Source organism: Canis aureus, chromosome 13, assembly GCF_053574225.1.
Source record: "Canis aureus isolate CA01 chromosome 13, VMU_Caureus_v.1.0, whole genome shotgun sequence".
Taxonomy (NCBI): domain Eukaryota; kingdom Metazoa; phylum Chordata; class Mammalia; order Carnivora; family Canidae; genus Canis; species Canis aureus.
In genome coordinates this window covers 13,537,334-13,551,924 of record NC_135623.1, presented here as the reverse complement: position 1 = coordinate 13,551,924, position 14,591 = coordinate 13,537,334, and the positions used below count along the sequence as shown (strand labels likewise).

Genomic DNA, 14,591 nt, shown 5'->3' with positions numbered 1-14,591 from the left:
CTGCCGGTGCATGGAGCCTGCTTCTCCCTCTGCCTGTGTCTCTGCCTCTCTCTCTCTCTCATAAAAGAAAAATAAAATAAAATAAAAATTTTAAAAAAAAGAACAGAAGACCACAGAAATAGTATAGTTTTTTAATCTCCCCAAATCCATTGAAGTAGAAATTGATGCCCAGCATCTACAACCAATCTTGGTGACCGTGTATCCCCATAGTCCCCAAATAAGATTAGGTAGTGACAAACTCAAAACCAATCCTGAATGGTATTGGCTATCTTTAGAAAGCCATGGAGGAAAAGCAGTGGGACATCTGATAGCCTTGAAAATCAAGAGCTCCCCCAAATCAACAGATTTCCACTAGAAAGCATGGCAGGCTAATTTGGAAACAACCCAAACAGAAGGTTCCTGCAGATGTCAGCTGGTGAATTTAAGGGGACTGTGCTAAGTTCTGAAGATTTTGGAGTAGTCTCAGTCCATATGAACTTTTTCTTTTTGGTTCTTCTGAAATCTTGAAACTAACAGAAGCTTTATTTCCAAACACCTCAATTAAGGAGGAACTGCTAGCTATAGACACCAAATTGATCAGGACAGGGATAGTAGGGACAAAGGAAAGACCATGTATAGAGTGAGATGAAGGAGAGAATCAGAAGCAGAATCTCAGGTCATTTTGTGAAAATAATAGAATTGAATGAACCTTGGGGCCAGAAAAGTTAATTTGTCCTTTCTACCTCCCTAAAAGTACAGGAAAATGCATTTCACATAGAAGCAAACAACAGAATTGTAGAATTTAATACAAAAATAGGAAACAGAATTATCCTTAAAAACATAAAAATGGTTTTAAACCAAGCTATAAAAGTTTAAGAAAATTATGAAAGCTATAAAAGTTAGAAAAGCTCAGATAAGTAGATGAAAGATTTTAAAAGATCAGTAACAACTCAGCAAAGCATTAGAAATTAAAGGGGAAAAGTCACTTTAAAACTGAAAACTCGGGGATCCCTGGGTGGCGCAGTGGTTTGGCGCCTGCCTTTGGCCCAGGGCGCGATCCTGGAGACCTGGGATTGAATCCCACATCAGGCTCCCGGTGCATGGAGCCTGCTTCTCCCTCTGCCTGTGTCTCTGCCTCTCTCTCTGTGACTATCATAAATAAATAAAATTTAAAAAAAAAAAATAAAACTGAAAACTCAGGCGCCTGGGTGGCTCAGTCAGCTAAGTGTCCAACTTGATATCAGCTCAGGTCTCAGTCTCAGGGTTGGGAGTTCAGAGCCTGCGCTGGGCTCTACACTGGGCACGGAGCCTACTTTAAAAAGAAAAAACTGTGAAAACTAAACTAGAAGGGACTCCAATGTGAGTAAGACGACTGATAATCCCTAAGAAACAGAATGGGAAGGAAGGAAATGTTTCCCATCAAAACAAGAGACTGCAAGGATTCAAGAGACAGTGTTACCAAATACAGAAGACTTGATATCCATATAAAAGGAATCTTCAGAAAAATTGAGGCAACGGAAAAGAACATCGAAAGCTACACAGTAATCCAAAGCGATAGAAAAGAACAAATAGTAAAAACCGGATGCCAGTTACTAAGATTTTGTCTTGGGACACCTGGGTGGCTCAGCGGTTGAGCACCTGCCTTCAGCCCAGGGTGTGATCCTGGGGTCCTGGGATTGAGTCCCACATCAGGCTCCCTGCATTGAGCCTGCTTCTCCCTCTGCCTGTGTGTGTGTCGTGGATAAATAAACTTAAAAAAAAAAAAAAAAAACAGATTTTGCCTCAGCTCCACACCCACCATTCTGTCTGCTTTGTGGATGATAAAGCTGGATCTCCGAACCACAGCAGTTCTCCAGCCTGTTCCATAGGGGACACTGGAGGACGGTGCCAAGCCTGAGGGAGAAGGGATTTGTTCCTTCCTGTGTGCTTCCTGGGCTTTATGTAGGTGCGTGGTTGTGAGCATCATTCCAACAGTGCTGCTTCACTGTGAGAGCGCTTCCTCCCTCCCGAGCAGGAACTGAACACAGTTGCAGTTTTCACAACACCTACGGAACTGCTTTGATCATGTCCTGAGACGCTAGCGTGACTGCGGGGATCTAGGTCTCAGGGCCACCAGCAGCACCAGCATCCTTCCTCAGAGGTCCGACTTTCAGCTCCATGAGGTCCCTCTAAATTTTAATTCCTATCTCCTTTATTTCGTTCTCTCATCCCTGAGAATTTAATTTGCTTCTATGACGTTTTGGTGTTTTCTTTTTATTCTTTCAGTAACCTACTTACCTCTTACTTGTTCATTTGTTTTCATAGTCCCTCTGCTCAGATAACTAATATGGCTTCTCTGTCCTCACTGGACCCTAACGAATACTCTGTAAATCAAAGGAGCTTGCCTGAAATTGAAAGACTTGATGTATTGGGGCCCATGGGTGGTTCAGGCGGTTGAGTGACACCTGGTATCAGCTCAGGTCATGATCTCAGCATCATGCGATGGGGCGTTGGACTCTGGGGAGTCAGCTTGAGGTTCTCTCTCCCTCTGTCCCTTCTGACACTCGCTCTCAAATCTATAAAAAAAGAAAAAGACTATGTATTGAAAAGATAAGCTGTATGCTTAAGAACGTGACCCAGAATAGTCATGGCCAAAAAAAATTTTTTGTTTAAAGAAAAAAATTCCTTTGAGAATCCAGGCTAGGGATCCCTGGGTGGTGCAGCGGTTTAGCGCCTGTGTCTCTGCCTCTCTCTCTCTGTGTGTAACTATCATTAAAAAAAAAAAAGAGAGAATCCAGGCTAAAAAGCGAAGTCACTTATAAAGGAAGGTAAATCTGATTATTTTCATAGTTTTTCATAATGACACTTATTTTTAAGGATTTTATTCATGAGAGATGCAGAGAGAGAGACAGAGACACAGGCAGAGGGAGAAGCAGGCTCCCTGCAGGGAGCCTGACGTGGGACTTGATCCCAGGACCCTGGGATCACACCCTGGGCCAAAGGTACTCAACCACTGAGCCACCCAGGTGTCCCTCATAATAATAATGTTCTTTTTTTTTTTTTTTTTTAAGATTTTATTTATTCATGAGAGACAGAGAGAAGCAGAGACACAGGCAGAGGGAGAAGCAGGCTCCATGCAGGGAGCCCGACGTGGGACTCTATCCCGGGTCTCCAGGATCACGCCCTGGGCCGAAGGCACTCAACCACTGAGCCACCAGGACTGCCCTAATAATGACATTCTGTGCCAGAAGACAATGAAGTAACATAAACTTATTCAGGATTTTATATTCCAACGAAATTGACTTAAAAAGAGAGAGAGAATGTGGGAGAAAGCACAAGCAGGGAGAGGGAGAAGCAGACTGCACCGAGCAGGGCACCCAATGCAGGGCTCGGTCCCAGGACCCCGGGACTGTGACCTCAGCTGAAGGCAGACACTTGACTGACTGAGCCACCCACATGCCCAACAAAATTGACTCAAGTATAAAGCCACAAGCAAACTATCATCAATATGCAAACTCATAGAACATTGTTTCCAGGATCCCTGGACCTGAGGAATCTACCAGAGAATGAGTGTCGGATAACAACTTGATTGGAGGGCCATTAATACAAGGGTGGTAGTTTTACAAGTATTAAGAAGGAATAATAAAATTAGAATATCACTCATCTGAATTAATGTGCCTAGACAGTGATCATCCGTGACTACTGCTGCCACCACAAAGACCCTAGACCTAACTGCTCATTTCTGGAAAGATGGGGTCAGAGGAACATATTAACCTATTAAACATGATTGGGACGTAACCAGCAAAATCCAAATCCTGAGAGACTACACAGGACAAACACTTTAATAAAGACCTAAAAAGGAAAAACTAAAATGACAGAAGATTCTATAAACTTAGAAGTAGGAGTCATGTCAATGAATTGCAGTACGCACATCTTGTTTGGATCCCACTTGAAACAAATGTGAACACTGGATATTTGATAATATTTAAGAATTGTGGTTTTTTTTAAGATTTTATTTATTTATTCATGAGGGACACAGGCAGAGACCCGGGCAGAGGGAGAAGCAGGGTCCCTGCAGAAAGCCCGATGGGGGACTCAATCCCAGGACCCCGGGATCACACCCTGAGCCAAAGGCAGTCGCTCAACCACTGAGCCACCCAGGTGTCCCTATATTCAAGAATTGTTGATTATAAGGGTATAATAGGGGGATCCCTGGGTGGCACAGCGGTTTAGCGCCTGCCTTGGCCCAGGGCACGATCCTGGAGACCCGGGATCGAATCCCACGTCGGGCTCCCGGTGCATGGAGCCTGCTTCTCCCTCTGCCTGTGTCTCTGCCTCTCTCTCTCTCTCTATCATAAATTAAAAAATAAATAATAAAAAAAGAAATAGCCTATAAGGGTATAATAGTGACATTTGTGCTCATGTGATTTTTTTTTTTTTTAAGATTTTATTTATTCATGAGAGAGGGAGAGAGGCAGAGACATAGATGGAGGGAGAAGCAGGCTCCATGCAGGGAGCCCGATGCAGGACTCGATCCAGGGTCTCGATCCAGTGTCTCCAGGATCACGCCCTGAGCAGAAGGCAGGCGCCCAACCGCTGAGCCACCCAGAGATCCCCCCCTTTTTTTTTTTTTTTTTTTTGCTTATGTGATTTTTAAAAAGTCACTGTCTTTTAGTAGATAAAATTATATGAAATCTGGAACTTCAAAATAGTTCAATGGAGGAGGAGTATGTGAGGGTTGAGATGAAACAATTGGCCATGATTTCATAGTTGTTGAATCTAGGTGATGTGTACATAGGGACTCATATGGTTACTCAACTTTTGTACGTGAAGTTTTCTGAAATGAAAACTTTTATTTTGGGATCCCTGGGTGGCGCAGCGGTTTGGCGCCTGCCTTTGACCCAGGGCGCGATCCTGGAGACCGGGGATCGAATCCCACATCGGGCTCCCGGTGCGTGGAGCCTGCTTCTCCCTCTGCCTATGTCTCTGCCTCTCTCTCTCTCTCTCTCTCTCTCTCTGTGACTATCATAAATTTAAAAAAAAAAAGAAAACTTTTATTTTAAAATTTTTTTTAAAAAAGATTTTATATATTTATTTGAAAGAGTGAGAGAAAACATGAGCTGGAGGAGAGGCAATGGAGAGCAGGGGGCCCAACATGAGGCCCAATCCCAGGATCACGACCCAAGCCAAAGGCAGACACTCAACCAACTGAGACACCATGCACCTGGGTATAACAAAATTATTTTTTATTTTTATTTTTTTAACAAAATTTTTTAAGTGATGAACTACTACCAATTATAATTTATGCCAGGAATGTAAAGGTGTTTCAATATTAGAAAACTTATTAATGAAACATAACAAAATAATATATTAAGAAAGTAATATCACTAAACACTATAAAATTGTTGATAAGGCTTTAATATTTGCACTCGATTTGATTTTATTTTGTTTTCTTTTGTTTTTCTAAGTAGACTTCACACCCAGCATGGAGTGGGGCTTGAACTCAAGACCATGAGATCAAGACCTGAGCTGAGGTCAAGGGTCAGATGTTTAACCAACTGAGCAGCCCAGGTGCCCCTTGTACCTGATTTTAAATAGGCAAAATTAGAATAAAAAGTTAATCTTGTTAATGAAATATAGGTTATGTTAGTATTAATATATATGTATAGATCTAGCCGATAATTAAAATACTAGGAGCACTGCTCCCAAAAATATCAGAAATCTACCAACTATTAATTTTACAAAATATTTTAAAATTAGACTGGATTTAGATAACTATAGACTCAGATTAAGCTATAGGAAATAATAGAGATCACACATATCTTTCACCCAGTTTTCCCTGTGGTAACATCTTGCATAACCGTAATACAGGATCACAATGGGAAATCAAACATTGATACACTCTATCAAGGTTATTTAGCTATACCAGTTTTTCATGTACCTGTGTGTCTGCGGTTTTATCATGTATCCCTTCTTGTAACACTGTAATCAAGATACAAAACAGTTCTGTCAATACAACAATCCTCAAATGACACACTTTTATAAATACATCCACCTTCCACTCTCCCTTCTCCTGTCCCTAACCATTGACAACTACTAATCCATTAACCATCTCTATAATTTTGTCCTTTCAAGAATGAATGTAATCATACAGTATGTAGCCTTCAGGGTTGTCTTTTTTCATTTGACATAATATCCTTAAAATCTGTCCAAGTTACTTTGTCTATCAACAGTTTGTTCCTATTTATGCCTGAGTAGTGCTATTAATTTACCACCGTTTGTGTAACAACCCTTGCATTGAAGGACATTTGGATTTTTTCCTGTTTTGGATTATTAAGAAATAAATGCCACTTTGAACATTTGTATACGTGTTTTTGTGTGAGCATAAGTTTTTTATTTTTCGAGTCTAAATACCCAAGAGTACAACACTGTATTGCAGGGTAACTATGTGTTTAGTTTTATAAAAAACTGCCAAACTTTTTCCAGAGTGATTATACATTTTATAGTCCAACCAGCAATATGAGTGATCCAGTTTCTCTGCATCCTCAACAACATTTGGTGTTGTCACAACTTTGTATTTTAGACATTCTGATAGGTGTGTAGTTATATCATTTTATTTTTTTTGTTATATCATTTTAATTTGCATATCCCTGAGGGTAATGATGTTAAAACATTTGCATATGGATATTTGATGAAATGTCTGTTCATGTCTTTTGCCTGTTCAAATTTGATTGTTTTCATTGCTGAGCTTTGGGAATTCTGGGTTTTTTTTAAAGATTTTATTTATTTATTCATAGAGACACAGAGAAAGAGAGGTAGAGACACAGGCAGAGGGAGAAGCAGGCTCCATGCAGGGAGCCCAATGTGGGACTCAATCCCGGGTCCCCGGGATCACACCCTGGACTGAAGGTGGCACTAAACCACTGAGCCACCCAGGCTGCCCTGAGAATTCTTTTTTTTTTTTTTTTAATTTTTATTTATTTATGATAGTCACACAGAGAGAGAGAGAGAGGCAGAGACATAGGCAGAGGGAGAAGCAGGCTCCATGCACCGACGTGGGATTCAATCCCGGGTCTCCAGGATCGCGCCCTGGGCCAAAGGCAGGCGCTAAACCGCTGTGCCACCCAAGGATCCCGAGAATTCTTTATATATGCTACATATAGTCCTTAATTTTTCCATTCATGGATTGTGCTTTTGGTGTCAAAGTGCTCTTTACCAGGCCCTAGATCCAAAGATTTTCTCCTATATTTTTGCTTATAAAAATTTTATACTCTTACATTTTATATTTAAGTTTGTGAAATATTTTTAGTTAATATTTGTATTTAGGTCCGAATTCCTTTTTTTCCCCTATGGATATCCATTTGTTCCAGTATCATTTTTTGAAAGGCTAACCTTCTTCCATTGAACTTTTTACATCTTTGTCAGAAAAAAAAAAAAAAAAGGCACAGACACTCAGCAAACTAGAAATAGAAGGAAACTTCCTTAACATGACAAAGAGCATTTATTAAAATATATACACACACACCAGCTAACATTACACTTAATGGAAAGCTTTCAAGTTCAGAAACAAGGTAAGAATGCTCACTTTCACCACTGCTACTCAACATTGTACTAGGAATCCTAGACAGAACAATTAGGCAAGGGGTAGGGGGGAGAAGGAAGGATAAAGAAAGAGAAAGAAAGGGAAACACAAGAGGAGAGAGAGAAAGAAAAATCCATTTTAGTTTGAAAAATTGTGGGTGGTACTGTTTTTCATTTTGGTTTCAATGTTTTCATTGTTCGTATAAAAAAATGCTTTGGGGACACCTGGGTGGCTCAGCGGTTGGGCACCTGCCTTCGGCTCAGGGCGTGATCCCAGGGTGCCGGATTGAATACCACATCCGGCTCCTTGTGGAAAGCCTGCTTCTCCCTCCGCCTGTATCTCTGCCTCTCTGTGTGTGTCTCTTATGGATAAATAAACAAATCTTTAAAAAAAATAAAAATTTAAAAATGCTTTGGGGTTTTATATATTTATCCTACAAACTTGCTAAACTCACTTTATTCTAGGAAGTTTTTGGTAAAAATCTCTGAGATTTTCTACATAGACCTTGTCATTTGCAGATAAGGACAATTTATTCATTTCTAACTAGTGTGTTTCTTTTTAAATCTTTTTTTTTTTTTTGAGATTTTATTTTTTTAAGATTTTATTTATTCATGAAAGACAGAGAGAGGCAGAGACAAAGACAGAGGAAGAAGCAGGCTTCTCACAGGGAGCCCGATGAGGGACTCAATCCCCGGCCCAGGACCATGCTCTGAGCTGAAGGCAGATGTTCAACCACTGAGTTACCCAGGCATCCCTAAGATTTTATTTATTTATTCATGAGAGAGACAGAGAGAGGCGGAGACACAGGCGGACGGAGAAGCAGGCTCCCTGCTGCAGAACCCAGTGTGGGACTTGATCCCAGGACCCTGGATCACGACTTCAGCCAAAGGCAGATGATCAACCACTGAGCCACCCAGGCACCCCTTTCTTTTCCATTCTTATTCTGGAGGTATTAACTTTTAAAATAGTAGACAATATGGGATCCCTGGGTGGCGCATCGGTTTGGCGCCTGCCTTTGGCCCAGGGCGCGATCCTGGAGACCCGGGATTGAATCCCACATCGGGCTCCTGGTGCATGGAGCCTGCTTCTCCCTCTGCCTATGTCTCTGCCTCTCTCTCTTTCTCTCTCTGTGACTATCATAAATAAATAAAAATAAAAATAAAAAAAATAAAATACTAGACAATATTGTCAAATAAGCACACAAAAAAATATTTACTGAGCATACCTAATATGTACAGATAGCTACTGAGAATATATCATTGAATAGCATAAAATCCTACTTCATGTGGAGCTTGCATTCTAATGGGAGGTGATAAACCATAACTAAGCACATATTTAAAATATATTATCATTTTTAAAATTTATTTATTTATTTATTTATTTATTTATTTATTTATTTATTCATAAGAGATACAGAGAGAGAGAGGCAGAGACACAGGCAGAGGGAGAAGTAGGCTCCATGCAGGGAGCCCGACGTGGGACTCGATCCCAGATCTCCAGGATCACACCCTGGGTTGAAGGCGGCACTAAACCCCTGGGCCACTGGGGCTGCCCGAAAATATATATTATCTTTGAAAATGCTAAATAATGTGTAGAAAAGAAAAAGATTTGCTGCAGTCATGTCTTTGAGAAGGGATCTAGTTCACAAATGGAGGACTTGGCCTTAGAAATATGGACAGTTCATCCATTTTAACAGTAGAAAAGGAATATGCAGGTACAGCTGTGGGTAGGTCAGGAGATAGGACTGTAGAAGCTTGTGGAACTTCTGAGTGCTTCTGTTTTCTCAGTGAAATAGGAAGTAAGGTTATCTGCTGAATGTGAAGATGAAAGAAAAAGCATTAGACATGTGAATAGAAAGGATATAATATTAAGTAGATTAGGGGGATCCCTGGGTGGCTCAGCGGTTTGGCGCCTGCCTTTGACCCAGGGCACGATCCTGGAGTCTCAGGATTGAGTCCCACGTCAGGCTCCCTGCATGGAGCCTGCTTCTCCCTCTGCCTGTGTCTCTGTCTCTCTCTCTCTCTCTCTGTCTATCATAAATAAATAAATAAATCTTTAAAAAAATATTAAGTAGATTAAAGAAAAAACTGTGAGACACCTGGGTGGCTCAGTGGTTGACCATCTGCCTTCTGCTTAGGGCATGATTCCGGGGTTCTGGAATCGAGTCCCACAACGGGGTTCCTGCAGGGAGCCTGCTTCTCCCTCTGCCTGTGTCTCTGCCTCTATGTCTCTCATGAATAAATAAATAAAAAATTTTTTTTTAAAGAAAAAACTGTGATTGCTGGGCAAGAAAGAGGAATCCCTAGAGATTCGTAAGCAGAATTTAAAGCAGTCAATATGTATGGATTAGATGGAGAATTGGATTTGAGATCATTTTGATTTTTGCCAAATGAGTTCAATTAATCAAAAGTAGGGCAAAGGAATTAGGATATTTGCAATGACATCTTACAGTTATCAGTATTAAGTCCCATCTTATTTATTTTTTTAAGATTTATTTATTTATTTTAGATCATGAGAGAGTGCCAAAGTGAGGGGGGGAGGGGTACGGGGAGAGGGAGAGAAAGAATCTCAAGCAGACTCCGCACTGAGCATGGAGCCCCACATGGGCCTTGATCTCACAACCTCAAGATGATAACCTGAGCTGAATTTAAGAGTCAGGCACTTAACTGACTGAGCCACCCAGCCGTGCCCCTTAAGTACCATTTTGAGTGCTTACCATCTACTGGAAACATTAAAAAGGAAGAAAATGAAAAAGTAAGCTTTTTTTTTTTTCTAAGGATTTTATTTATTCATGAGAGACACAGAAGGAGGCAGACACAGGCAGAGGGAGAAGCAGGCTCCCTGCAGAAAGCCTGACATGGGACCCAATCCCAGGACTCCAGGATCATGCCCTGAGCCAAAGGCAGATGCTCAACTGCTGAGCCACCCAAGCATCCCAAAAGTAAACTTTTATTTACATAATTTCATCCATTTTTACATTATTTCTAGGAAATGGTGTTGACTATTGATTCTACTCCCATATTTACACAGGCCACATTTTCTAGGAAGATGGGAAAGGAAGTAAGCAAGCTGAAAATGGTTTTCTAGATTACTTTAAATATAAATGATCTAAACTCTCCGACAAAATGACAGAGATTGACACAATGGCTTTTTCTTTTTAATACATTTTTTTAAGATTTACTCATTTATTTTTGAGGGAAAGAGAGAGCACATATGAGGGGGGAAGGAGGAGAGGAAGAGAGAATCCTGAGTAGAATCATTTCTGAGTGTGGAGCCAACATGGAGCTTTGTCTCACAAACCGGATATCACAACCTGAGGCAAAAACCAAGAGTCAGATGCTTAAACAACTGGGCCACTGGAGTGCCCCAGAATGGCTTTTTTCTTTTTTTTTTTAGATTTTATTTATTTGTTTATTTATTTATTTGAGAGAGAGAGTGTGCAGGGAGAGGAGCAGAGGGAGAGAGACATGCAGACTCCATGCTGAGCACAGAGCATGATGCAGGACTCAATCCCACAGCTCCGAGACCATTACCTGAGCTGAAATCAAGAGTCGGGCACTTACCTGACTGAGCCAGCTAGGTGCCCCAGCAGAATGACTTTTTAAAAAATATACAACAAAAGGAATCCCTGAGTGGCGCAGTGGTTTAGCGCCTGCCTTTGGCCCAGGGCGTGATCCTGGAGACCCGGGATCGAGTCCCATGTCGGGCTCCCGGTGCATGGAGCCTGCTTCTCCCTCTGCCTGTGTCTCTGCTCTCTCTCTCACTGTGTGCCTATCATAAATAAATAATAAAAATAAATAAATAAATAAATAAATAAATAAATACAAATCATAATTTTTTTTTTCTTTACAAATTTTAAATTTTAAAAGAGGGACAGCCCGGGTGGCTCAGCAGTTTAGCACCTGCCTTCAGCCCAGGGTGTGATCCTGGACACCCGGGATCGAGTCCCACATCAGGCTCCCTGCATGGAGCCTGCTTCTTCCTCTGCCTGTGTCTCTGTGTGTGTCTCTGTGTGTCTCTCATGAATAAATAAATAAAATCTTAAAAAAAAAAAGTTACCATATGCCTGAGGAATCGCACTTCTAGTTATAGACCCAAAAGAACTGAAAACACAGTTCACACAGAAAACTTGTATGTGAATGTTCATAGCATCACTATTCATAATAGCTAAAAAGTAGAAACAACTGAAATGTCTATCAGCTGATAAACAGATAAAATTGGTATATCCATACCATGGAGTAGTATTTAGCCTTGGTAAAAAATGAAATAGTGGAACATACTAGAACATGGATGAATCTTGAAAACATGCTATTTTAAGGACGATTCATGGATTTCATATTTGCCAGTTCACTTACTTCTTAAAATTTATTTGTAATTCAAAAATCAATAGTCCGACTTTCTCACAGCCCTTTGAGGACATGTGGACATGTGTAGACACACACATTCCCAGCTGAAGCCAAACAAGAGGAGAGTGTGCCTTCTTTCGTCAGCTCTCATTCAGAAAGGGCCAGAGGGCAGAGATGTAGGGAATAGTACAGTGTACTGCAAGAAGCTCCAGCTCGGGCCATCTGGGCAGGGTTTGGATCATAATTCCGGAACATGTTAGCAGGGCAGCCTCAGGCAAGTCACTGAACACTCCTCTTTTGTAAGAGAAAGAAAACAGAATCTACCAGGATAAGTTGCTGTTAGGATTTAAAATCATAATATATGTGAGCTCTACGTGCGTGTGCATCTTCATTGAGGACTTTTTTCAACCTGGGTCATATTTTCCTCCTTTCCGTGCCTAGCAATCATCAACTGAATGGCAGAAATTGTGATCTTTGTTGCTTTTATAAAAACCTCTGATCTTTGCTAAGTTACTTGTAAATCGTTTGATCCTTTTTGTTTCTGCTTTCATAATTTGTCTGGTGGTCTGAGGTAGTGCTCAGTCTAGGGCGGATTAAACTGAGGCAAGACCTTGCCGTGAGAATTATGAGATTTTCTAGTCTGGCTGGTGGGACCCGGCACTATTTTCAGCTGTATGTGAGTGAGTGGCAGGCCCTGTTCCGGAATCCTTTCTTCCTCCCCCCCACCCCCAATCCTTTCTTTCTTTTTTTTTTTTTCTTTCCGAATCCTTTCTAATGGCTTTATCTTGGCCTCAGGAAGATCCTTCACACACATGAGCTGAGGGGTGTTCTGCTGAAACGCTTGAGGGAGACCCCTACAAACATCCAGAGTTTGCAGGCTAACATGCAGAGTTTGGAAATCAACACTCATGTCCCCAGAACAAGAAAAAGCTAAATGTAGTGACACTTAACAGCTTTTCTTAGATTAATCAGAAAGTTGAAGTCATCGGGCAAACGGCTGCCCCCAAACTGGAGAGACAGACCAGAGACAGACGAAATCCCAACCTACAGGGAGGAGAAGCCTGCAGCTGAGGCCAACAGCAAGCAGCAGAACACTTCAAACTGTGGACAAGCTGAGGAGTTAAAAAAGTCCAGCCCCCCCGCCCTCCCCCCCCCTCCGCCCCATGCTTAGGAGGAGGTTCCATGCTTTTGTGAGTTTTACCTCCAGGACCCCAACTGGTTCTCAAAGGGAAGACTAGAGAAAGACCCCCTTGTGTGTCCAGCCGGAGGGGGAAAATAACCAGACCAAAATACTCCCAGATCTCTCTGTTCTCACTAACAAGGCCTGCCCTCGAGGGAAACCATTTTGCCAGAGTCTAATTGACTAGGGTTTTACCAACGCTTAACAGACGTAGGGGAAGGAGAACACCCAACTCAGGCTCACTGATGGAGACTAATCACGGGGCTATGGAAGGCTTCGTCTCCGCCCCCTTCTTACCACCACCTGGTTGTGTTCCTGGCTTCTAGCAGAGGACTACAGCAACAGGTGCTCCAAGCCCCAGGCTGTATTTAAGGAGTCTCTAGGGACACCCAAGACAACAAGGGAACAAAAACAAGGACACCAAGGGAATTTTAGCCTCTGACACCACAGCGACATGAAACAGTAAACACAGCCTAACTCCTAGGCCAGGCTAACATAAAAAACTTCACACTAAAGGACTATCTGCTTCTGCTTCTTTTATTCAATACCTGGGGTTGTCTCTCTGGGTAAGGCTGTCTTTCCTATGAACTCGCACCACCTAGGATGCTCAGCTACATCTCTAACTCAGAGTTCACTGACCTCTGCGTGGTTCCTCCTCCTGCACCATGGCCTGGAAGCTCTTCCCAGGCGGTGTGCTGGGACACTAAGGAGCTTCTCCCCGTTTGTCTCTCGTCTCTCAGCATTGTCGTGTGTTGCCTGTTGTCCAGTGCTTTGAAAAAAAACAAACAAACATTATTTTATATATGTTGCCTGGGTTTGAGGTTATTTGTTTTCTTTGAGGCAGTAAGGCAAATCTGGTTCCTTGCTCCATCTTGGGCACAAGGGGAAGTCTTTTTAATCTTCATATCTAAAATAAGTTCTGTAAAACTGTACTAGGGGTGCTTGGGGTGGCTCAGTTGGTTACATGTCCGACTCTTGGTTTTGGCTCAGGTCATGATCTCAGGGGTCCTGGAATTGAGCTCTGTGTTGGACTCCAACAGCTCCAACAGCTGTATTCAGCTCAGAGTCTGCTTGAAGATTCTCTCCCTATCCCTCCCTGTACTTGTTCTCTCTCAAATAAATAAATAAATCTTAAAAAATAAAGTGCTAGAGATTGCCCCATCTTACACAGTTGATACTACACAAACCTGGTCATCATATGCAGAAAGTACCGTCTTCAGAACACAAATGGCTCCAGACTACTGTATTATTTGGTTATATATATATATTAGAGCTTACAAATACCTGCCACTGTACTAGGCTGAGAGTGACAAGAGGAGTATAATCTGGTCACCTCAAAACATTTGCACACACACATTCACATGCAAAAAAAATCTTTTTAAGATTTTATTCATTCACTCATTCATTCGAGACACACAGAGAGAGGCAGAGACACAGGCAGAGGGAGAAGCAGGCTCCATGTGGGGAGCCCGACGTAGGACTCGATCCCCGGTCTCCAGGATCAGGCACTGGGCTGAAGGCGGCA

The 14,591-nt window shown here is 41.9% G+C and overlaps 1 protein-coding gene across 1 annotated transcript in view; it reads left to right on the top strand.

Annotated features, from left to right (window-relative positions):
* ZMYM1 (zinc finger MYM-type containing 1) overlaps nucleotides 1-3,506 on the top strand; it is a 33,278-nt gene extending 29,772 nt beyond the window's left edge. Inside the window, exon 9 of the mRNA XM_077844819.1 lies at nucleotides 3,030-3,506. Coding sequence (XP_077700945.1) covers nucleotides 3,030-3,221 — 192 coding nt within the window. The 3' untranslated portion in view covers nucleotides 3,222-3,506. The remainder of the gene's footprint in view (nucleotides 1-3,029) is intronic.
* The last annotated feature ends 11,085 nt before the right edge of the window (nucleotides 3,507-14,591 follow it).